Source organism: Hyperoodon ampullatus, assembly GCF_949752795.1.
Source record: "Hyperoodon ampullatus genome assembly, chromosome: 7".
Lineage (NCBI taxonomy): Eukaryota > Metazoa > Chordata > Mammalia > Artiodactyla > Ziphiidae > Hyperoodon > Hyperoodon ampullatus.
In genome coordinates, this window is record NC_136920.1 from 95,555,523 (window position 1) to 95,581,781 (window position 26,259).

The 26,259-nt window shown below is 39.1% G+C and overlaps 1 protein-coding gene and 1 pseudogene across 4 annotated transcripts in view; both read right to left on the minus strand.

The window, feature by feature from the left end:
- The window catches only part of LOC307055662 (trehalase-like), a 424,950-nt pseudogene that overhangs the window by 53,964 nt on the left and 344,727 nt on the right, over positions 1 to 26,259 (minus strand). The gene's annotated exons all lie outside the window — the stretch shown is intronic.
- On the minus strand, positions 760 to 15,253 carry ARCN1 (archain 1; the record flags this gene model as incomplete). Of its 3 annotated transcripts, none has more annotated exons than XM_079709390.1 (9): positions 760 to 946; positions 3,118 to 3,322; positions 6,599 to 6,707; positions 7,018 to 7,165; positions 9,189 to 9,354; positions 13,007 to 13,171; positions 13,998 to 14,203; positions 14,335 to 14,514; positions 15,044 to 15,253. In XM_079709390.1, the coding sequence occupies 9 exons, from the start codon at positions 15,236 to 15,238 to the stop codon at positions 857 to 859; spliced, it is 1,464 nt and encodes a 487-aa protein (XP_079565516.1). In that variant the 3' UTR covers positions 760 to 856. The 3 variants fall into 3 exon arrangements, with proteins under 3 accessions (XP_079565516.1, XP_079565515.1, XP_079565517.1); XM_079709389.1 differs by having other exon boundaries at positions 15,041 to 15,238; XM_079709391.1 differs by lacking the exon at positions 13,007 to 13,171 and having other exon boundaries at positions 15,041 to 15,253.

Below are 26,259 nucleotides of genomic sequence, written 5' to 3' on the forward strand. Positions count from 1 at the left end.
TTTTAGCTGAAGTACCCAAAATATGGAGAATGGAAGGCTGGGTAGCACCAGCAGCAGACATGATTACCTGTGGGTGTGAAATCCCTAACTGGACATGACCATTCTCCTCCCAGACACCTTGAAGTGGGGACTATACCATTTGAAAGCTGCTTCTCAGCTGTCTTTAATATTGACACAAGTGGGATTCACACTACTGTTCTAAACCAGAGCAACAAGCCTGCACGGAAAACAGCCCAGCAAAGGAAGGGAGGGAAGAATAGATACAGGAAAAGGATAAGACATCCTTATCTTTTAACTTCTAGACTTCCTACCCCTCAAGCAGTTCACCTGCATAGCCCAGAAATCAAGAATGGATTAGATCAACCTGTTCCCGGAGTGCCAAATATAGTGCCTATATGCAGATGATCTCAGGGCTGGATTGGATATATAGAAAGAAAAAAACTGAAGGTAAAGGAAAGGAGTATGAAAGATTAAAACCTTCTGCAGAGAAAACTGTTTAAAAACAAAGTATGAAATATATTTAGGGATTAAAATAAAAAACAACTTAGCTGATGGGGGACAAAGTGTTTAACTGGGGGCATTCTCTGTAGAGCTTGCTTTCCTGCTGGCCAGTAAAATCTGCCAAAGAAATCAGCAGCCTTTCCCTTTATGTTTGTGTCATTTCTTTGCCAGAGAATGTCTCTGTGACACTGAAACACTGAGGGTGAGTTGAGGGTCCTTGCGCTCAGAGAATCGTGCACTGTATTTGAAAAAAACGGTCTCCAATGGCTTGCAGGTTTGGAAAAAACTCTTCAGCCACTGTTGGCTCTTCTTTATTAATTTGAAATTTTTCCTTTTCGGTTCCCTCTTCTTGGTATTACAGAATTTCATACTTATCCACTAGGAAAGTGGTCTCTGTGGAAAACCTTACAGGGCTGTTTCCATCTACCTGGGTCACTTTGGTAACCTAGGAAAACAAACAAAGAGTAAGGTAAAGCAGAAGGACAGTGGGTCTTTAAGGTGCTGGCTAAATTTTCAGTACAGAACAGATCAAATCTCCTAAAGCAGTATTAAAAGCAACTCAGAAATACTAAAAAAGTTCAATTCACAACTGCAGCTCACAGCATCACTCTTCCCCACCAACATGATTAATCTGCTCTCTAGATAGAAAAGACAACTGTTGGGATGACATGTAGAGTGGTATTAATATTAAGTAAAAGGTCCAGAATGAGTGGCCACTGCCCAGGCCCTGCCCTATAAAACCTATGAAAGTCATAGACGTTCTATCAGGATGATCAATTAACATTTTGATCCAAAATCCAACATTCTAACAATTCAACATTATTTGTTTAATTTGCTCTCAGTCTCACTAAGTTGTTCTATCATATTCGTTTTCTAGGTATGGCTGGGTCCTTCTAATGAGATTTCTTTTTATTTAAACGTACTTTTTTTTTTAGTATTTATTTATTTGGTTGTACTGGGTATTTAGTTGCGGGAGGCGGGCTCCTTAGTTGCGGCATGCGTGCAGGATATAGTTCCCTGACCAGGGATCAAACCCGGGCCCCCTGCGTTGGGAGTTCAGAGTCCTAACCAGTACACGACCAGGGAAGTCCTGAGATTTCTCTTTATTAATAATAATAGACGTCCAATTTAATGAACTACCTGTAACAATGGTGCGCGTAATGGCACCAACACAAAACTTAAACCATTGATTCATATTTTCTAGTGAGGTTCTGACAGAGCAATTATACTGTCCTGTTCTTCAAATGGTCAGTAACAGGAAAACGTCTTGGGTTCAACAATGTGCTCCCAATACTGATGGGGTTAAGCCAATAACTGAGATGGTGGGGAGGGAGGCGGTGGGGGGGGAGAGGGAGAGGGAGAGGGAGAGCAGGGGGGGGAGAGGGAGAGCGGGGGGGGGGAGAGGGAGAGGGGGAGGGGGAAGGGGGTAGGGGAGGGGGAGAGGGAGGGGGAGAGGGAGAGGGAGAGGGAGAGGGAGAGGGAGAGGGAGAGGGAGAGGGAGAGGGGAGAGGGAGAGGGGAGAGGGGAGAGGGGAGAGGGAGAGGGGAGAGGGAGAGGGGAGAGGGGAGAGGGAGAGGGAGAGGGGAGAGGGGAGAGGGAGAGGGAGAGGGGAGAGGGAGAGGGGAGAGGGAGAGGGGAGAGGGGAGAGGGAGAGGGAGAGGGAGAGGGAGAGGGAGAGGGAGAGGGAGAGGGAGAGGGAGAGGGAGAACTGCTCTTTGAAATCATCCAGCAGATGAAACTATAACTTCCCAAGCACTTTCAGGAGAGACAGAGACCATCTGGGAAGATAACCAGAATGACAAGCAAATCAACAAGTCAGAGGGAAAGATAACAATATAAACTCGGTGCTTATAATGCAATTTGAAAGCTGGAAGAACAAAGAGTTAAAAATAATGATATGAAGGACAGTTCACAGGGAAATCCCTGGCGGTCCAGCAGTTGGCACTCAGCGCTTTCACTGCCATGGGCCTGGGTTCAATCCCTGGTCGGGAAACTAAGATCCCACAAGATGCATGGCACGGAATGAATGAATGAATGCATGAATAAATAAATAAATAAATAAACAGTTCAGAGATTTCCCCTGCTTTGCCTGCCTACCTTAAGGACAAGGTTTACAACAGAATTGGCTTATGATTATCCGTATTAATGAAGGGAAGCTGTGACATAAAAGAACAGAAAAACTGTATCTATTTGTATTAGAATCACCTTTTTTGGCAGTAATTTTGTCTTTCAAATAAACTTTCTTTCATTCCTTGGGATCAAACCAAGTGACAATACAGAAGGCATTACTAAGTCATGTGTTGCGTGTTTTGGCAAATGGATCTTAAGATACATGAGATTATTAAAAAAAAAAAACAGGCAACTAAGAGATATGAGTCTTGCACAACCCATAAGTACTTTTATATGTAGTCATATTCAATTTCTTTACTTTGATCTAGAGAGGAAAACTGAGATAAAGCAGGTGAAGAACTGACCAAGGTTATACAATGAGGCAGCAATGGAATCCAGGGGGGACATCAGCTTTTCTGATTTCTGCTCTGACCATGAATTCATGTTGCCTATCAGGTAGCTGTCCTACCACTTTCCCCGTATAAGTTTTCTATTAAACAGGGGTACCTGTATGTTACAGTAATTTTTTTTGGAGATGAAGTAGACTTGAACAGGGAAGAAATCATTGGGCTGCCCAGCAATGCTGAACTCAAGGCTGCCACTCTTATTTTTGGCATCAATCACTGGCAGGCACCACTCCAAGGTATTTCGTCGACTGTCATGTCGATATTCGCCATCAATTTCACCAATCACCGGTGCGCCGACACCAGATCTGTCACAAGAAACATCCGTGTCAAGTTAGCTGTCCAGAGCCAGAACTATGCCAAGGAAAACCAGCCCCAAATTTGATTATGCTCCTCAAATTCTGCCCACTTTTATACAGTCCTAGAAAAAATTAGACTCCCTGATAACTTCAAGGACCCTTAACCTTGGCCAAGGGTCTCATTCATTCCTTTTGTAGGTACAGATATATGCAACCATAAGTAATGGGCAAACATAGTCCCGGGCTGCTCCAACTTATGGACTAGATCTGGAGCCGGCAGGGGACTGAGACTGACAAATGTGTAAAGTGGGATGTATTTCCAAAAATACTGCACTAATGGTTTGCTGCCTTGTCATGATGGAATTTTAACATAGTGTAGCTCTCTTCATAGATGCCAATGAGGGGGAAAACAGGTTGATAATAACAGTGGGGGAGAACTTAAACACCATTATGTGGTTATTTAGAATGGAGATGAATTTGGACCTTTGAGAGGATGTTTTTAAAAGATTTTAGAAGGTTTTAAAACTTATTGTAGTTGATGCCAGTGGGTTTATTTGATTTATAATCCAGTAACTGAACTTTTATTTGATAAGTGAAAGCACAATTACCCCTGGGCAAAATGTGAACGTGATGGGAAAGAGAGATATTACATGGTTGTCCTCAGTCTGCAGGAGAACCAGGGCTAGTCAGGACGCACTGTGCATCCCCGCACACGGCTGACAGGCAGTGCCAGCTACTCCTACACACTCTAAATTTACCATCTTTTAATTCACCAGTGACATCCAATGTTTGCGTTAAAGGCAGGGTAAATAAGGGAGACAAAGAAAACTTTAAGGGTGATACAACACAATTAACTCTTCCCTATCAATTTTATGGTCCCAGTTGTATATATGTTTCTTCCCTTTGCCCTTGTTCCAATTCTGATTCTGAGATCCTCTAATTTGATCAGTCCTAGACAATAGGGTAAAATGCTGTCTAAGGGTCTCTTCTGGAGACTATTGCAAAGTTGAACTAAGACACAGGAAACCACCACAACCACAATTATAGGGTAGATGGAGAGGCCTAAAACTTGTGGCATCCTAAAAATAGTCTAGTAAAATAAATCTTGACAAAATAAAACCCACACCTGTCACCAATGCCTAAGTCTCACAGTGGTTCAAGGCAGCCATCTACTGTTCTGAAATAATAACCAAGCTGTGAAGAATAAGATGATTAGCCCATTAAAGGGGATATTGGTAATAAAGCATATTTTAAAAAATGGAAATAAGAATGACTAAAACCAGACCTGGCCACGTAAAGGCCTGAATCAAACTACAAATAAATTAGATTTAATTTTAATTCAAATTAAATTAAAATTAATTTGAACAAACTGCTTTCACAGGGGCATGGTGATTATTAAGCTGGGCAATAATGCCCAGCAAAGGAAATTTCATCTCAAGCTATGATAGTAACAGATTATACTGGGTAGGATGTGGAAGTGATATGTCCAAATTTGTCCAAATTTCTAACATGTTATGTTCAAGGCATACTTTATTAAAAATGTACAAAACTAACTGCTGATGCATAGAGATAATTTCACTTGGTATTTAATCGCTTTAATCCAATAGAAATATTTTCCTTTTTGCTATCACTGAGGAACAAATTGTTGGTCAAAGATGACAGGCAGATACACATTGCTGTACCCTGCAGAACCAGTTCTATGCTGTAGGTGACTAACTCATAGAAGAAACATTCATTTTATTTGTTCATTGCCTCCTTAAAAGTCTGAGAAATGGAAAAATAGATGAAGTGCCTCACGCATCAATAAAATATTAACCTATTTTATTTAGTGAATATGATTCCACAAAATAAAGTTATATAATCAGGCACAGACTAATGGAACCCAGATTATAGCCCAAGGGAAGTGATGATGAATGTGAAGTTCCTACCACTTACCAGTGAGTTTTCAGGTAACACTCCCAGAGGTTAGTTAATTTCCCCATAAGCTAAACAATTGATAACAGGGACTGCTTAGGGCAGGTGAGTCCTCATAGGTAGAAGGCTTATTCCAGGGATAAGTAAATACAGAATGTATAGTATTTGTTATCTTTTCTATAAAAGTAAGAAGTGGAAACAATGTGGGTCCGATAAGAGAAAGGCCTGAGTTCTAATCTTTATGCCCAAACTTCTGCAAGAAATGGCAATAAAAATAATTCCTGCATATATGTTTGTTATAGATTAAATTAGAACCATTTTCTCTGTAATAATAACCAAGCAATTTAATAGTATAGACACACTAAGAATTCACTTACTGGGTATTCATAATTAAGCCCTGTACTTAATCATGGGGGTGCTGAAAGGCAGAGGAGAGAAGCAGGGATTCAATGGTGAAGTAATAATAGTTCAGTCACTAGAAATGCTAGTGAGGAGATAAACTTAAAGTAGGGAGTATTTCCAGATGATCCTAGAAAGTAGGCCATTTAAGCACACATCAAAAACTTACCGGAACTAAACTTCTGGGGGGGGATGCATATTTTTGTTATCTTAGTTGTGATGATGGTGCATACATGCCAACATTTATCAAACTTTATAATTTAAATATGTGTAGTTTATCACGTCAACTATACCTCAATAAAGCTCTTAGAAAATTTACTGAAACTAATGTAGATACCTTGTTTCAGCAAGAATAGTACCCCTGAAAACATAATCTCATCTTCAGCTGAAAATTTAGAGAACAAAGTGAAAAAGAAAACTTCAGTCTGACAGACTCAATTCCTTTAAGAGTTGCAAAACGAAGCAGAGAAAGTCTGACTGAGAATTGGCTCCTCCTTCTGGAAACCTTCATTACTACATGAACAATCTGAAGACCAATATCTGAAAACACAGCCCTAGAACTATAACCAGCTTTGCTTGTTTGGCTTTAAAATCAGTAATATCCACTCCTTTAAAAGTGTACAGCTCAATGCATTGACAAATGTATCTTGTAAGCACCATTACAATCAAGTCATAGAACACTTCCATCATCTCCAAAAGTTCCTTTGTGCTCCTCTGCAATCAAATGCTTCTTCTCTTGGCAATCAAATGCTTGATTTCTGTTCCAAGAGTAATACCTTTTCAGAATGTCTTATAAGTGGCATCACATAGTAAGTATGCAGCTTTTTGTACCTGGCTTCTTTCACAACTGACCTTTATGAGAAACAAAATATCTCAGAATGGATGGCCAGCTAAGTGCTGCCTCCAAAATGAGTTCCAAAAGACTAGTTCTATAAGCTCGCTATAGAAAAAATGATTATGTGGGGTACTTACGGGAGTGGGATGGTGATGACCACATCATTCAGTTCTAAATTATCATCTTGTAGCTCATATTCTATGTTGACATCACAACCATTTCCACTTTCTGAGGGCCAGCAATTAACTGAAGAGAAAAGCAAAGCAGATATATTAGAACATTAGAAAAAGAATGGAGGAAAGTTAAGATGGCAAATCAAAACTGACAACTGCAGGCCTTAAACATCCTACTGTAAACTACTAAAAATAATGGTTTCAAAATTAAAGGTATTTAAAATTTAAGCTACTTATTACCAAAATACACTAAATATAGCACTGAGTTCTTTTTGAAAGGTCATTTTGTCAAAAAGAATTGTGGCAACGAAGAATGTACAAGCCAGGACTATTTCTAGTTCTCAGTGCAGTCTAGCTTAGTAGGACTGGCCAGAGGCACTTACTTGTCAGTGGAATAAAAGACTCCTCTGTGGTTTGGAGTCTCCACTTTAGCACCCCAACGTCACTACTGACTGGAAATGACTTCTCTGGATTCTTCAAGCCAATTAGAGATTCTGCAGTGAAAAGTTTTTTATCCACATTTGGATGGGTCTGAAATGAGAAGGGAAAGAAAACTTCTGAGGTTCAGACATTATAAGACAGGAAATAAATTCCTTTTGGTCTTACATGGCCCATAATCTAAACATCTAAAACAAGGTGCCTAAAAATTTCCAATTATTTTTGATTTTGAAGATAGATTTCCCTTCTTCAAAGACTTGTAAAGATTTAAGACATTTAAAAAATAGTAATAAAGTAATTTCAACTCTAAGCCATTTTGTTTGTAAGTAACAAGTTAGTAACTTTGTAACTGAAAAAGTTAAAAGACCAGTAACCAAGTCCTTTACAAAAATACTTCATAGGGAGCAGCCTGATGGTGAGGCCAAGCTTGCCAAATAGAAGACCAGGGTCAGACGTTGATCAGCTGGCTGTGTCACATAGCAGTCCTGGCCTTATACTAAGGAGACAGGAGACGGAAAAGCTCTGTGGAAAGCTTAGTTGCAATTTTGCCTAAAGAGCTAAAGTTGTTCAAACTCAGGCCAACTAAGATGGACTGATCTTTTTTTTTTTTTTTTAATTTGATTTATTTATTTATGGCTGTGTTGGGTCTTCGTTTCTGTGCGAGGGCTTTCTCTAGCTGCGGCAAGCGGGGGCCACTCATCGAGGTGCGCGGGCCTCTCATTATCGCGGCCTCTCCTGTTGCGGAGCACAGGCTCCAGACGCGCAGGCTCAGTAATTGTGGCTCACAGGGCCAGCTGCTCCGCGGCATGTGGGATCCTCCCAGACCAGGGCTCGAACCCATGTCCCCTGCATTGGCAGGCAGACTCTCAACCACTGCACCACCAGGGAAGCCCTGGACTGATCTTTTTAAAAGAAGTCACATTAGGAGAAAAAAGGAAAAAGAAGTAACTTTTGGATAGCAGACTACATAGACTTTACGAGCCAGCAAAGCTACTGTCAAATAATATAAGCACTACTTCCAAAAGACAACTGTGTGCTGGTTATGAGTGGAATAAAACGCAGACCACTTTCTTCACTGAAAAGGCTTTGTTCTCGTGACAAGAGATATAAGATCAACCATCTAAATAAACTGTAACAAGAACAACTGTAATAATATAAAGAAGGTCTCTTACATAGCCAGGTAGGTGGAACATACATATTCATTTTTAAGAATTTTATGTACTTTTCAAATATACCATTAGATACTGCCCTTCAGCTAACAAAGCAAGCACTGGCAGTATTTATATAGCAGCAGAATGAGTAAACTTAGTGTCATAACCTGCTTTAATAAAATACCTCCCGGGCTTCCCTGGTGGCGCAGTGGTTAAGAATCCGCCTGCCAATGCAGGGGACAGGGGTTCGAGCCCCGGTCCAGGAAGATCCCACATGCCGCAGAGCAACTAAGCCTGTGCACCACAACTACTGAGCCTACGCCCTAGAGCCCGTGAGCCACAACTACTGAGCCCGCATGCCACAACTACTGAAGTTCAGGCACCTAGAGCCCGTGCTCTGCAACAAGAGAAGCCACCGCAATGAGAACCCCGTGCACCACAACAAAGACTCACTGCAACTAGAGAAAGCCTGTGTGCAGCAACAATGACTCAACGCAGCCAAAAATAAAATAAAATAAATAAATTTAAAAATAAAATAAAATAAAATGCCACCCTATTAAGTTTTAAAACTTTGTTGTTTTCTAAATTATATTTCAAGCAATATCCTAAATGAATTTACTCTTTGCATAATAGTAACAAATATGCGTCTCTTTGTACCTTTGTTAGTGAGTATGAAGTCATTTATTAGATTTCAAAATGACCTTTCACTCAATTCCAGTATTAAAAGGCCATACTAATACAGCTGCTGCCAATCATTCCCAACTGGCTTGGGAAGGCATTTATCAATTCAAGGCTTCCACCATAGGTAATAAATTAACTTCTTTCCTATGCATCTAGAATGGCACTAGTTATATAAGTTAAATAATCTTCTGTGTTCTATGGTTCATACAAGGAACTCCAGCTGAGAAAGACTGTGTTAGGTAGACAAAAGCCTTAATACTCCCTTATCAAAAGCCTCTACACACCTGTAGCTGCACCCCTTTCTTGTCTTCATTTTCCACATGAAGACGAATTCGGCCAAATTTATCATCTGAGATCCTAAGCATGATCATGCCATGCAACTCCATATTCTGTAATCCTCCATCTCGTCCACAGGTTAGTGTGATCTTTTCCTCAATCTTCATGTGCACACTGCAGAGAAAGAATGATAAATCTGCTCAGACAGGTAAAAACCAGAACTCCCTTTCTCCGGGGTTTAATGGTGATTAGCCATCAGCAACTTATTTAAAGGTGCTGCAGCCATATGTACCAAAATTTAAAGCATTATATAAACTATCACATTTAGAATGGATAAACAACAAGGTCCTACTGTATAGCACAAGGAACTATATCCAATCTCCTGGGATAAACCATAATGGAAAAGAATATTAAAAAATAATGTGGGGACTTCCCTGGTGGCACAGTGGTTAAGAATCTGCCTGCCAGTGCAGGGGATACGGGTTTGAGCCCTGGTCCGGGAAGATCCCACAGGCCGCAGAGCAACTAAGCCCGTGCGCCACAACTACTGAGCCTGCATGCCACAACTACTGAAGCCCGCGTGCCTAGAGCCGTGCTCTGCAACAAGAGAAGCCACTGCAATGAGAAGCCCGCACACCGCAACGAAGAGTAGCCCCCACTCGCCACAGCTAGAGAAAGCCTGCGCACAGCAATGAAGACCCAACGCAGCCAAAAATAAACAAATAAAATTTAAAATAAATAAATAAAAATTAAAAAGAATGTGTATATATTATATATATGTATGCATAACTGAGTCACTTTGCTGTACAGCAGAAATTAGCATAACATTATAAATCAACTATACTTCAACTAAAAAAAGGAAAAAAACCTTTATCCCTAAAAAATAAAATAAAATAAAAGCATTACACCCTTTGGTTCAGCAAATCCTCATCCTACAGATAAATTCTCACCTGTGCAAAACAATGTAGTAGTTATTTACTGAAGAATTGTTTGTAATAGCAAAAGTTTAGAAACAAATGTCCGTCAATAGGAGGACTACTTAAATACATAAAAGTATATCCACAAAAATGAATACTGGGCAATTAGAAAAAAAAAAGAGGAACAACTGAAAAAGCTTTTTGTTTGAAAAAAATTTCAAAAATTAAAATTATAACAGAAATACATGTATACCCTTTTTTTTTTTTGGCGGTACGCGGGCCTCTCACTGTTGTGGCCTCTCCCGTTGCGGAGCACAGGCTCCGGACGTGCAGGCTCAGCGACCATGGCTCACGGGCCCAGCCGCTCTGCGGCATGTGGGATCTTCCCAGACCAGGGCACGAACCTGTGTCCCCTGCACCGGCAGGCGGACTCTCAACCACTGCACCACCAAGGAAGCCCCATGTATACCCTTTTTACCTATTGTTAACATTTTATCCCATTTGTTTTATCATTTGCACACTCTCTCTATATAAATATATTTTACTTTTTTCCCTGAACCATTTACAGGCAGAATATATACATCATGGCCCTTTACCCCTAAACATTTTCAGAGTGTATTTTGTAAGAACAGGATATTCTTTCACGTAACCACAGTACTGTTATTAACTTCATAAATTTACATTGACACAATACTTTAATCTACCATTCATATGCCAATTTTGTCAGTTGACCTAATAATGCCCCTTATAGTAGTACAAGATCCAGTCTAGGGTAAGGTACTGCATTTGGATGTCATGTCTCTATAGCTTCAAATAAGGAAATTCTTGTCTTCGAAATAATTAAGTGAAAAAAGCAATTGGAAAATGTGTCTAGTATGCCACCACTAATGTATAAAAAGGAGAAATACAGAAATTATACCATGTTTTTATTCATCTATACATAGACTATCCTTCTTGGAAGATTCACACAAAAACTAGTTAATATTGAGATTTCCCCGGCATCCAAGTGGTTAAGACTCCGCGCTTCCACCGCAGGGGTGCGAGTTCAATCCCTGGTTGGGGAACTAAAATCCTGCATGACATGAGGCGTGGCCAAAAAATTTTAAATTTTAAAAAATTTTTTAAAAATTAAAAAAAAACACAACTAGTTAATACTAGTTGCCTCCAAAAAGAGAAACCTGCGTGGCTGGGCAGGAGGAAGAAGTTTTAGTTCAATACCCTTTGAACCTTTTGAATTTTGAACTACATGAATGTATAATCTAGTTTTCAAAATAAGCAAAATAAAAGGTGCTACTGCTATGGGCAATTATTAAGTACAATCTATCCATATTCCTTACTAAAACTATTTTTAGCCGGGTGAACTGCAGAGGCTTAAAAAGACTATTCTGGCATCCTACTTTGTTCTGTTCTAACCTCTAAGGCTTCCCAGAAACAAAGGCATGAGACTCAAGACCACAGAGGAATGTATCTTAAGACAATGCAGGGTCTCATTTACCTTCACAAGCATTTGCTCCATGCTCAAGAAGTATTTCATCATTCAGAAAAGAGTCTCAAGTCCTCTCGAGTACATGATGGTCTCCAACATCTTATTAAAATAGTGTCAAGCCTCTGTCTCCCTCAAAGCAACTACTAGGAATAGCACAGGAGCTTTAGTGATTTAAGAGATTTACCCGACGTAACCCTGTTCATTTCATACAGAATAAGACATACAACATACTCCTCTTTTATGCACACCTGATAGAGGTATCCTCCCAGACTCATCTTTCACTTGACCTCAAAACCATCAGTAACAGTAGAAGGTCTGGGCTTCAAAACAAGAAATCTGAGTCATGAATATGTGAACTTGATAACTACCACTTAAAAATGTTACCAAACAGTACCACAGTCCTGAGATAAGAGACAAATCAAAATATTCTATACTGGGTTCAAATACTTAAAAGGCAAAAGATAATACATTATTTGCTACTAAAGATATTTATAAATTTTGTCCTCCTTAAAACTTAATTAGAAGGACTTCCCTGGTGGCGTAGTGGTTGAGAATCTGCCTGCCAATGCAGGGGACATGGGTTCAAGACCTAGTCCGGGAAGATCCCACATGCCATGGAGCAACTAAGAGCATGTGCCACAACTACTGAGCCTGCGATCTAGAGTCTGCGAGCCACAACTACTGAGCCCGTGTGCCACAGATACTGAAGCCCAGGTGCCTAGAGCTCATGCTCCACAACAAGAGAAGCCACCGCAATGAGAAGCCCGTGCACGCAAACAAAGAGTAGCCCCCGCTCGACGCAACTAGAGGAAGTCCACGTGCAGCAATGAAGACCCAATGCAACCAAAAATAAATTAACTAAAATTAAAATAAAAAAAATTAATTAGAAAAAGACATGCCAAAATATAGTATAGTGCTAATCATAGCTCTAGCCCTCTAATTCCACTCCACTTTAAGAGACAAAGTACACACTAGGCACAAAGAAAAGTTATTTTTGTTTAATTTAGCCACCACAGAGTTGATAGAAAGGTAAGTTCTAAACTTAATAGAAAACAGATGGCTGAGAGCCCCCAATCATGTTTAAAGTGGGGAGGGGGGAAGACCTCATGTTAATACCTAGAATGTACTTTTTAAAAAAAATTTTTATTTAAGTATAGCTGATTTACAATGTTGTGCTTAACTACTGTAGAGCAAAGTGACTCAGTTATACACATATATATTCTTTTTCATATTCTTTTCCATTATGGTTTATCACAGGATAATGAATACAGTTCCCTGTGCTATACAGTAGGGCCTTGTTTAGAATATACTCTTTAAGTGTTTTAAATCTGGAAAAATTAAGACACAAAAAGAATATACAGTGCATTGAGATAATTTTTTTTTAACACTATGTGGTCTGTTCTTACTGAAAGTTACTACTTACCTCTCCATATTAATGGGTGGAGCATGCACTTTGGTTGCTTCAGAGGTACGCTTGCCCATACTGGAGGACATGATAGTTTCACCTTCAGATTTCAATTTGTCAACAAAGTTATCTACTTCCTTTCCTTTGGCTCCCAGTTTCAAAGCCTTGCTAGGGCCTGAAGGCCTAAGTGGAAGAACACACACATACACACAAAAATACACACGTGATTAAAAAAGTTAAAAACTAATTAATAATTCTCTATCACTGAAGCTTTCCTTGAAGCTGTTCTTTAAGAGAAATGTGAATACCTCAAGGAAAAAACACAAGCTTCCTAGTGTTTAGTGGACAACTAGACTATTCCCTGCCTGAACTGACAGCTGGGTCACAATTAACATGTAAGCTTCAGGAATTCCCTGGTGGTCCAGTAGTTAGGACTCTGTGCTTCCACTGCAGGGGCCACGGGTTCATCCCTGGTCGGGGACTAAGATCATGTATGCCACAGGGGCGCGGCCAGAAACAAAACAAAAAAACCCATATAAGCTTCAAGTACCCAAAGACCACAGGTATACTTTCATAAGTATGTGTGATCTGATGAAAACTTTGTACTTTCTATCCAGATAAATATACCTGCATACAAACGAACTTTTTCACATAATTTCAGGTAGTTCAGATTCTCCCTTAAATCCATTCATGAACATTAGATTAAAAATACATGTTCCTTAAACAGTTAAATATCCCCTCTTCTCCCAAAACAAGGCAACTCTCATAGGAAATTGAGATCATGTTATAATTTGTAAAAGAACTCTCTTTTACACAAAAGGAAAAACACCACATTCAGATTTCTCCTTTATCCCCATATTATGCAGCCAAATTTAATATTACATCTTACTTCATCAAGTCACTCGTTATTTACAGTTTGCCTAAAAATCAGATATCACTCTGAGATACACGCATACAGCCTTCATCTGCCATTCTAGGATTGCATTCTGGGTGATACACTGGATTATACCTGGCTGGTGCAGGTGCCACTTTTGGTTTATCAGTTTCAATGATGGTCTCTGTGATCATAGCAGCTGTGCTACCTCCAGACACTGTGGAGCTTCCAAATCCCCCAAATCCTGGTGCTTTTTTGCCCTGTCTCTCTGCATCTCTTCGGGCCTGTTGTAATTCTTTTGCTTTACGCCGCATCTCAGCCTTGGCTTCACGTTCTTGAGTCTACAAGAAGATACATACTTGGATGTAGCTTTGAGTACAGACTAGACTAGCGAATAAAAAAGGGAAAATCAGATAATGAAGCCTAAAAGAAAGATATACAAACCAGCTGTCCCAGAGAAGACCCTATTTACCTCTCTGACTGCTCTGAACACCTTTTCCTCATGAGAATCCATTTCTGTGAAGGTTCTGATCTGTGCCAGGTTAACATTCTCCCGGTATCCCAGGGCAACAATTTCATCAAATGCAAAAATCAAATCAAAACAGTGCTCAGATATTTCATTCTCTTCTAAGGCTCGGCAATATTCAGGAATCTAATCATGGAGAGCAATGGAAAAGAAAGATTTAGAATTTATCAGCAGTTTTGTTTTCCAGTTATCATCCTTTAAAATACACAAATTTCAATAAGCCTAAATCCCTTTATTAGCTCCTTCTGCTACTCTGTATTTTAAGCAAGTCTGTGGCATAAAGTCTTTTATGTGTGTGGCTACATCAACAAATCTTACCTGAAGAATATTATCTAAAAATATGGCCAAACAAGTGTCAGAACCACAAAGGCAGGTTACAGTAACTGCTAGAGAAATGGAAAACAAAAGAGCAGTTCTCATATTCTCCTTTGTAATACTTACAGTCTAGGATACCCAGTGTCTGCTGAATGAATAGGAGCTGTAGCAATAAGATGCTGGGATGAGGGCTGGGGGCATAGAACATGCAAACTGATAAGCATCAGCTGCTTTGGGGGAAAAACAGTTTTACACACACACACACACACACACACACACACACACACACACAAAATTTAAAAACAAAAACTGTAACCCAATATTACAGGACTCTTACCACTCTTGAGAAGAGCCTTAGGGTCTCCAGATCTTCTAAGATGTTGCTGTTTTTGGTAGTGATCAGTACCATGTACAGTTTCTCCATAGGCTGGTAAACATATCTGACACTCTCTGTTTCAACAAATGTGTGTTGTTTTCCAGTGTTCATGAGCTTTGGAAAAGCTGCTAACAAGCCCTCAATCCGAGTTCGGGTCATCTCTACAAACTGTCGAGAAACAATAGCCTTTCCTGCTTTTGTGCAGACTGCTGCTGCCAACAGCACCTGCCGGGAACATATAAATAAGTACTAATTAATTATTTCTTTACATGTGTTTTCTCAACATCCTCACATCTTCTGTAGAATGGTACACTCAGTTATTTAGTGATGTGACTACTATTAGAATGCTGACTTTCAAATTCTACTTTATTGCTCTTTTAATTACAGTATGTCATTCATAAGACAAAGCTAAAGAAGAGGAAAATGAAGCTGTTACTCCTGTTTTTCAATAACATACCTAGAGAAAAACTTAGTAAAGAAATAGTTTTTTCTAGGTCTACACATATATTATGAATGGATCCCCTGTGACTCAAAACTGGGTTGCTCTCTGCTTCGGCAGACCCATAAAGAAGAGCTTAAACTTTTTCTAGGGAGAATAGAGATCTCCACAGCCAAAAGAGAGGTCTGATCAGGCAGACTGAAGATTTATACAAGGCCCCTGACCTTTCCTTTCATTTTTACCTAGAATATGGAACCAATCTAGTGAGTCTAAATTTATCTTCTGCTCTTTGATTAACCTTCCCATCCCACACTATCTTACCTCCAGACATGCAAACAATCTGTAAAATGAAAAACTAAATGACTCCATGTTTCACACAGGTTTTGACACTGGGCAATGATCAAGACTAACAGTTTTTTTTTTCAGAGTCTGGCATTTCATTAAACAAAATGAATAAAGCATCAAAGAAGAGAAGACCAAATGCCATTAGCAGAGTAGTAAGAATATTAAGTACAGTGTTAATAGTCTCTTCAGCACAGGAACCCAAAAGTTCACAAGGACAAGTAACAAAAAGACTATTTACACATTTTGGAAGCCTCAATCCTAGGATACAACCTCTGAAATGTCAACATCCTACTGGTCAGGCTTCTCAGCTTTACAGAAACCTGTCCTCTAGAGGTGAGCAGCTTGAAGAAAAAACAAGTTAGTCAATTTGAATAAATATTCTCATAGTTTCAAAACAGCAATACAGTTTTATAATAATTATAGGAGAACACAATGTCCTTATTCATCAAGGATAGGTCATTAGCGTATTTGGGAGATAATTACCATCGCGCTTATTTCCAAGCAGCTAGGTAAAAACAATTTATATTGAAAAAGTGTTTGATCTATATCCTGCACAAATAATTTCCCTCTACCAAACAGATTTGTATTTTTACTGATTGATTTGCTTCCAATGAACATCAGGCAAATTTTCTCATGTGAAATCTCAAGAATAATGCTATCAACTGCTCTATTTCCCAAATAACAACTGCAAGTTTAGAAAGAAGCTCATTTAAGGGAGTTATACAATTTTATGTTCCTGAGTCTATCAACTCTATATTGAAAATTTCCTTAATTATTCCAGCATAAAGTTACATTGTATAGAATTAAAAAGTTAAAAAAAAGAAAGCAGTTCTGCATCATAAATAAATACTCTCAGGAAGAATCTTGTTTTGTAAGTTATATCCTTTTAAAAAGATAAGAAAATACTTTAGACATACAGAGAGGTATAGAGTATAAAATTACAGTTGGTTACTTCAAGAGTGGCAAATAAGCTAGCTTGAAAGTCCCAAAGCAGTCACTTTCCCCAAAATATTTATAATTTTAAAAATAAATAAATAGTTGGGTTTTTTTTTTAATAAACAGTTTTGTAGTTAAGAAATGTATCTTTCACTATCACCAACTACTTGGGAGGTTTCTGCTACCACCCAGGCATGAGGCAAGAAGATATACTGAGGGGAGTAAAGGATTCCAGAAAAAGAATAAAAATGCAACAAGGTTATGACCCATTCTTTTCAAAGGAAATCTCCCACCTCATGTCTTTAACTTTACTATTTCGTTGTTGTTGGCCACAGAATTTTATTTAATTCAGCTTTACTGAGGTAAAATTAACATATAAAAATGTGAGATATTTTAATTGTACCTCATGGTGATTCCATGTCTTTTTTTTTTTTTTTTTAAGTTTTTGGCCACACCCCACGGCATATGGGATCTTAGTTCCCCAATCAGGGATTGAACACACGCCTTCTTCGTTGGAAGGCAGAGTCTTAACCACTGGACCGCCGGGGAAGTCCCGGTGATTCCATGTCTTTAATTTCATTTTTTTCTTCTGGTTTTATTGAAATGTAATTGACATACAGCACTGTAAAAGTTTAACATGTATAGCATAATGATTTGACTTACATACATCATGAAATTATTACCACATAAGTTTGGTGAACATCCATCATCTCATATAGATACAACATTAAAGAAATAGAAAAAAGGGGGCTCTCTGGTGGTCCAGTGGTTAGAGGACTCCATACTTTCACTGCCAAGGGCCTGGGTTCGATCCCTGGTCAGGGAACTAAGATCCCGCAAGCCGCACGGTGCAGCCAAAAAGAAATAGAAAAAAAATTCTTTTTCCTTCTGATGAGAACTTGTGATGTTACTCTCTTAACAACTTTCATATATAAGATACAGCAGTATTAGTTATATTTATCTTACTGTTGAATGCATGCCTAGTACTTATTTATCTTATGACTGGAAGTTTGCACTTTTTGACTACCTGCATCCAGTTCTCCCTCCCCCCACTCCCTGCCTCTGGTAACCACAAATCTGATCTCTTTTCTTTGAGTTTGTTTGTTTGTTTATTTTTAAAGTATGACTGACCTACAACACAATGTTAGTTCTGGTATACAATATAGTTATTTGATATTTCTATACATTTTAAAATGATCACCATGATAATCTAGTTACCATCTGTTACTATACAAAGATATTATATATAGACTATATTCCCCACACTGTCCCCCATCTATGTCTTTAAATTAATAGTGTAAGATAAAGAAAGATTTCTTCAAATAAGGGCAAGGACTCCTGTAATTTTGGTACACACATAATGATAATACCTTAATCCCGAAAGAGAAGAAATTGACCTAAAATTATCACCAGGCAAGAGACTTAGAGACTTGTTTGAAGACTAAAACCAAAGATACTCAAGAAATTTGATTTCACATTAATTTTTATCATGAGGTTCATGTTTCAACCAAACCATGCTTCAACCACTGCAAAAAAAGAAAGAAAAAAGAAAAAGGTAGTTGCTGCTTTAGCTTGTGAATATGATAAGCAAGTATGTCTCTGTATTGGTTCACTAAAGCTTTGTATGACATGTACATCCAAATAAAGTAAGGTTTGCGGGATCTTAGTTCGTCAACCAGGGATTGAACCCGGGCCCTTGACAATGAAAGCACAGAGTCCTAACCACTGGACCACCAGGGAATTCCCTCAAAATATTTCTTTTAAAATCAACTGTCATAATGTTATACAAATGGGTTAAAATTTCCAAAAGTATCAATATAATATATGAATTTGAAAAGTGTCAAATATCAAAAAACTCAACGTATAAAAGTTCTAAAAAACTGGTAATTCAAAAAGAAGACCTAGTGATGATGATGCTTGTGAAGAATTTGGATAAACTGTTTCATGAATATAAGAACAGAAAAAAGGAATTATTTCTCAATTAAAATCTTATTTATGTAACTTTAACAGTATGTATAAGTAAATTACTAAATACTTTAAGAACATATTTAACTATTTGTGCTACAGTCCTAGAAGTTTTATATTCTGAAAAGCTTTTCTTAATATTCTCATCAGGTAAATGAGGAATTCCCTTATATTTGGGATCACCTCACATTGGTTTCTCCTTCTCCCAAAGACTACGTGAATTAGAAATAGTGTTCTAAATTTGTGAAGAACCAAGTTAACATACCAGGAAAATTAAATGACTGGAAGTGAGACGATTTGGATTCTACTTTTTATTCTTCTATTTACTATCTGTCTGACTTAACTTACGTTTCAACCTCTCTTAGCCTCAGTTTCCTCTCTGAGAAAATGGAGCATCATCTGACTACCTCACAAGCTATTATGAGGACCAAATGAGTGTAATAAAACTGTAAGCCAGAGCTATACAACTTATGCCACAAAATATGTAAACGTAAAACACACACACAATGTAAAACAGCACCATTATTAATAATAAACTTGCCAAGAAATGCATGTCATTAAAAAATTTGTCACTTCAAGGCAATGGACTTTTACCTTTATGGGTTTGGCAGGTTTTTAATACTCAAATAATGCAAATGGATTCCCCACAAAATTTTACATATAATGTCAGAGAATTCATAGATCCTCTAGAGTAGTAATTCTCAAAAGACCCATGGAGAATCACTTTATGCAGTGAGAAATATTACTAATAGGAGCACATCATAAATTTAATACTTATAGAGGCACTCCTCACCAAAAAAAAGGGCCGAGAACCACAGTCCTAAGAAGTATGGTACCCCGCCTTAGACTTTTATGAGGTTTTGAAGGAACAGAATAAGCCACAGTAAAGATACTAAGCACAGCACAATTTAAATACTTGAAGTCAAAAGTCTTCGCAGAGAAAGGATGCTCAGACCAAACCTTCAGACCTATATAAATATGCTGATTTAATACAAAGCCCATGTCTAACATACCTAATAATAATAAGCCTGTTAGAAACAATTTGTGTATGTTTCAGGGTAGTTCTTAGGCAGCTGGAATTTAAAACACCTCCATACCATACAGAGTTTAGGTAAAAATTAACATCAAGGCGACATGAAAGGGAAATTAAAGGCAACCTGTAACCAGAAAGGTGTACGCTATGTAGAGGGGCAATTCACCCACTTTGCTTTATTGATTGGGCATGGTCAAAGGATAATTATAGGCAGTGGCAAACTCCATTTTAGCAGTATTATTATAAGAATTAACTAAATAATTATTTATTGGACACCCACTATACACACTAGATGCTCTCTGGGAATACTATGAGGAAATCAGTAAGACTGGCATTCTTAAGAAATCTAGTAAGATCTCAAAAGTTCGCATCCCCCAAAAACTAAATTTTTTTGTAACTATGTATAGTGATGAATGTTAACTAGACTTATTTTGGTGATCATTTCACAATACATACAAATATCAAATTATTATGTTGTACACGTGAAAGTAATATGCTATATGTCGATTATAACAAAAAAAAAAGGCAGCAGCAGGCTAATAGGGATAAGACACAAACATAAATAACTGTAATACTAGGCAGAATGTGTTAAGTAATGTGCTATAGGAATTCAGAGGAAGAAATTACTTCTAGCTCACAAGATTACTGATGACTTGATGGAAGAAACAGCATTTAAATTATGCTTTGATGAATCAGGGAATTTGAGTATGTAAAGATGAAGAAACAGTAGGATAAAATAGTAGGTCCCAAGGAGAACTCTGGGACTCTCTTTGAGACACTCCACTATCCAGATATAAGCAGAATAAGGCTCCCAAAGTAGGACCAAAGTGCCCAACACTAAGCATGGCTCTAAACCTCAAAACACCCAAGACACCACAAGCACAGGATCCACAAAGCTGACACAGGTTTCTATTCACTGTTATCCATGTTACTAACACAGTTATTAACATGGCTGGAAGGTATGGTTAGCTCGAAACAAGATAAATTTAACCTACCCTAAATTAACATTCATCTTAAATGCCTTTAAATAATTAAGCCTCCCTTCACATAAATGTTTACGAATTATTAAAAAATAATATAGGGGCTTCCCTGGTGGCGCAGTGGTTGAGAAACTGCCTGCTAATGCAGGGGACACGGGTTCGAGCCCTGGTCTGGGAGGATCCCACATGCCGCGGAGCAACTAGGCCCGTGAGCCACAACTACTGAGCCTGCGTGTCTGGAGCCTGTGCTCCGCAACAAGAGAGGCCGCGATAGTGAGAGGCCCGCGCACCACAATGAAGAGTGGCCCCCGCTTGCCACAACTAGAGAAAGCCCTCGCACAGAAACGAAGACCCAACACAGCATAAATAAATAAATAAATTAATAATAAATTAATAAACTCCTACCCCCAACATCTCCTTTAAAAAAAAAAATAGTATATACTAAAAGGTAGGTTAATTTTTCCTACTGTAATTTGATCTGATTTTCTTTGTGGAAGAGTGAATAAGTATGATTCTCTATACAGTTATTTTACTTGTTTTTTACATTTTTGGAAAAGAGCATTTAGACCTAAAACAAACTTTCAAGAGCCCTTGATCGTTTTATAGATACAAAAACTGAGGGTCCAGAAGTTATGTAGATGATCTCTTCAGGACTGTTTAAAAAAACAAAATAAAATTTCTCATTAGGTTACACTTTGTCAGACAACTTTTCTCTTAATAATACTTAAAATGCTTTGAATATACTGTCATTTGTTTTTGGATTAAATAACAACACTCTGCTACCCAGCTTTAACTACATGGATCAGAAAGTTCCTTGAGTAAAGAAACCTGGAGAATTAGGTTTCTGTTCTGCCTCTGCCACTAATTATGTTACCTTGGATGTCACTTAATTGTTTCTTGAAATATCCCTAAAATAGAGGTTAGGGACTTCCCTGGTGGCACAGCGGTTAAAAATCTGCGTGCCAATGCAGGGGACACAGGTTCAAGCCCTGGTCCGGGAAGATCCCACATGCTGTGGAGCAACTATGCCTGTGCGCCACAACTACTGAGCCTGCGCTCTAGAGCCCGTGAGCCACAACTACTGAGCCTGCGCTCCGGAACAAGAGAAGCCACCGCAATGAGAAGCCTGTGCACTGAGATGAAGAGGAGCTCCTGCTTGCCACAACTAGAGGAAGCCTGCACGCTGCAACGAAGACCCAAGGCAGCCAAAAATAGATTAATAAATTAATTTTTTAAATAAATAAAATAAAATAAAATAGAGGTTAGCTTATGTGAAAATAGAGGTTTATGTGAAAGTGCCTTTGCATCTTTAAGATTCTATAAGTGTAAGCATCTGAAAACTTTACAGCAACAGAAAATGTGCAATACCTCCATTTCACACCCACTGCTCCAGTGGTAACTATCAATAGTTTGGTTTTTTGGGGTTTTTTATTGGTGCGCGGGCTTCTCTCTAGTTGTGGCATGTGGGTTTTCTCTCTCTAGTTGTGGCACGGGCTCCAGTGCGCCTGGGCTCTGTACTTGTGGCCCGTGGGTTCCACGCCTCATGGGCTCTGTAATTTGTGGCACGCGGACTCTCTAGTTGAGGAGCATGAGGTCAGTAGTTGTGGCACATGGGCTTAGTTGCCCCGTGGCACGTGGGATCTTAGCTCCCTGACCAGGGATCGAACCCACGTCCCCTGCATTGGAAGGCGGATTCTTACCACTGGACCACCAAGGAAGTCCCACTATCAATACTGTGGAACCGCAAAAGGGAGGGGATATGGGAACATATGTATATGTATAACTGATTAAATTTGTTAAATAAAAAAACAAAAACAAAAACCTTGGAACCATACTTTACATTAATATTAAGCTGCCAGAAGGCAAACTAACCAAAACAAATCATGTGTGTGTATAGTATACGTGTGTCAGATAGCTGCCATATCATCTCTTCATCCCCACTAGTGATAGAGGTCCAAGCATAACAGGTAGTAATTCAGCATAAATACGCATAATTCCCTAAAGAAAAAAGTCAAGGACTTCCTTGAACCTCTAAATGTTTCAGTATTCCTCACTTCCAGAATTAGCCAGTCACTTTGTTCCTCGTAATTCACTGTAATGATGATATATATATATATATATATATATATAATTCATGATCATATTAAGGCCAGCGTCTACAACTGTCATAGAGAACCATTTCGTCTTTCTTGTATGCATGAAGTCATTACAGATAAAATCAAATCGGGGGAAGATTACAATAAAATACAGAGCACATACAAAACCAAAACCTGAAGTAACTCAGTGAGAGTTTTAATCTCATCACAAGTTTCTGTTCTAAAACAAAAACCTGTAGAGTATAAAAATAAAAGGACATTGTTCTCAGTTTCTGCAGTGTACCTTCTATTTGGAGAATAAATAAGATGGTAAATCAAAAGAAACTCAAGAAAATCATTTTCATTCTTCACTCTCCTCTCAAACAACAATCAAAAAAAAATACATAAAGAATACAATAGCTGTGCAGCTGCTGTATTGTATATGAAAAAGAAAAAGAAAAAAGAAAAACCAAAACAATAATAACTCCCCGACTGGGAACTGTTATTACTGTGTAGGATTTCAGTCTCCCCCGGCCCTCATCATGTGTAGACCAGCCATACAAACCCAAATCTAGCTTTCTAAATGACTCTTGGGAACTGAACATATTGTGATCATTTATATTTAATGTGATCACTACAGTAAATTTACTCCTTGCCTATACTTAGTAAATAGGAGAACAGCACTCTGGAGATAAGTAAAAATTTTACAGATTAGGACTACCATGAGACTTAATATCAAGTTCATTCAAATATAAGTTTACTAAGAAAAAGAACTGACTATAATGATATCTGACAAGTGTTAAGAAAATAAGAACATGTTCTCATTGATTTGCAGAAAGCTAGAAAAAAAGATCAAATCAAAAGATGCTTTTTTTGTACTTCATTTTATAACAAAGTCATCATAGGCCATTTGTTTTTCCATTTGTTCATTTATTTCTCTAGAAAGACTTTGTAGTGTAGGACATTTTGCACCAACTTCAGTAACTAAAGCTAAAGGAAATTTATTGTTCAAAAACCAACACTTACATACTGATATCTACAACTTACCCTAAAGCACATTTTTAAAAAAAGATGGCTACAGGGATGAATGGATCATTAGATGCGCGATAAAGCAAGAATAGTGAAATGTTAATTACAGAATCTAGCTGTTAGTTACATGGGGTGTTCACTGTAAAGCTCTTTCAACTTTCCTACATGTTTGAAAATTTTATAATAAAATGTTGAGGAAAAATCAACTTTCAGAAGTTTGGATACAACTTTTAGATCCAAGAAATCTTACAAAATGTTACCCTATTTGGACCCTTCTTTGTCCAGGGATCTCTTTGTAAAGGAATAGAACCCGAAAACATTACACAGAAAAATACTTAATAATGTCTTACAGAATGTACTAAGTTGTTATCCAGAGTACACAAATCTGTAGGTATCTGGATCATGCCAAGTCCCAAGTAATTCAGAAACATATGCATATTTAAACATGACACAACTGTATGTATATGCACACATGTCCAAATAATATGCAAAATTTATATTTTTGTATTTACCACTCAACACCTAGGGCTCGACCATCCCTCTGGTTATCTATGAATTAAAAATCGTACTAGGAAAAAAAATAGTATGAGGTTCCAAGAACTTTTCAACAAACAAGGTTTTTGTAAAGATTAATCTATATTTCGTTTATATAATACAAGACTTTAATTTTGCTTTTAATGTTACAATATACTCTGAAATGCACTATAGGTACATCCAGGATGTATAAAGGAAGTAGTTTAAAAATCACTACCCAAATACTAAGCCTCCTAGTGGAAACGAAGAAAGGAGTTTTGGGAAATTTTATGTCCAACATGAAAGTTTTATGAGGTAAACCTACTTGATGCAATTTATATGCCTGAAGCTGAAGAAAACCTTTCAGTGGTTTAAAGCCCAAGCATGAATCGCCCCCCCACCAACCAAGTTCTCATCTAAAAAGGTCGTGAACAGAACTTATTGACTGGCACCAAATTATACTGTCATCTCTTAAGTGTATAGGAAGATGCTTTATATCAAATTAATAATCTACTGACAAAAAGAGAATTAAAAAAAAGAACGTCCTTCAAAAGACTGAAGGGCATAAAGTGCACTTAAAAAAAATTACTAGCTTGTTTGGAACCAAAAAATTTCTCCTACTTCATAAATATCCACAAATCGTCGTGAGAAAGCAAGAGGTAGTGGACTGAGCACTGTTGTGTCCCATCTCGCACCCACGTTAATTTTAACAGTAGATGAGAACACAAAGATAATGCAACTGAAGGCAAGTAACAGGTCCCAGAGTATAAACCCCTCCTCCCTCCTGTGAGATATCTGATTACGATATGCCACATTCACATTTCACTTCACCCGAACGACAAGCTCCCTGAAGGCAGATAGCCTGTGATATCGATAATTCGGCTCACATTTTCCCAGTGCTCTTATACACAGTGTATACTCAACCACACTGAAAAACAGACCCACCTAAGATCTACAGAAGTAGGTGGCAGGTTTCTGGGACACCTGGGTCCGACAAATTAGTGTCAGAAGTTACTCCTTCCTGTTCTATGCCTCCTTTCGAACTTTCCTCTATTTGTCCTTTTCAAACAAACTAAAAAAAAAGTCCTGAACACTAATGGGTTTAGATTTCAAACTTCAACGGCCTACGGAACACCGGGGATGAGAGGTGAGTTTTTACAAAAGGAAGAGAACCCTCGAGAGGCCCAGCTTGCTGCGCCTAGGTGCCCACGGAACCTGCTGGACACTAGCGCCCAGGTCCACAGCGTGGGGTCCAAGGGACATCACTAAGAGGTTCTTGCAGAGCAACAACCCTGGGCCCGTTTTAGGGCCCGGGTCCCGGCAGAGGAGGGTGCCCAGCTGGTTGCGGGGGAGGGGTGTGGGCGCGACCACAGAGGGACTGGAGTCAGGTCCCTCGGATCTCCCGGGAGGCCGGGCATAGGGTGCGGAAGACCACCCTGCTCCCAGAGCCCGGGGGAAGCGCCCAGCTCCGGGCCCTCGGGGCGGGGCTCCTCTGGACCCAGCACAGGCCGGCAGCAGGGAGAGCGGTCGAGCAAGGCCGGGACCCGGGACTTGGGCCCGGCCCGGGTCTTACCATGGCGACGGCGGTGGCGGGGCGCACCCGAGCTCCGACGCCACTGCAGCTAGGGCTGGGGTCGGGGGAAGGGGAGCACCGGCCGCTCCGGAGCTGCTGCCCCCCTGACAGGAGCGCCGGCCGCTTCTCCTCTTGCCAAGATGGCGGCCTCGAGCCACGTCTCCAACCGGAAACGGCACGGGTCAAAGGGCGGGGGGCGGGGCGCCGTGGGGTGGGAAGACTGTGCGCGCAGGCTGAAACGCGGGCTGTGTCTGGGAGGCCGCCGAACTCGACCACCAGAGTAGAACCGCTG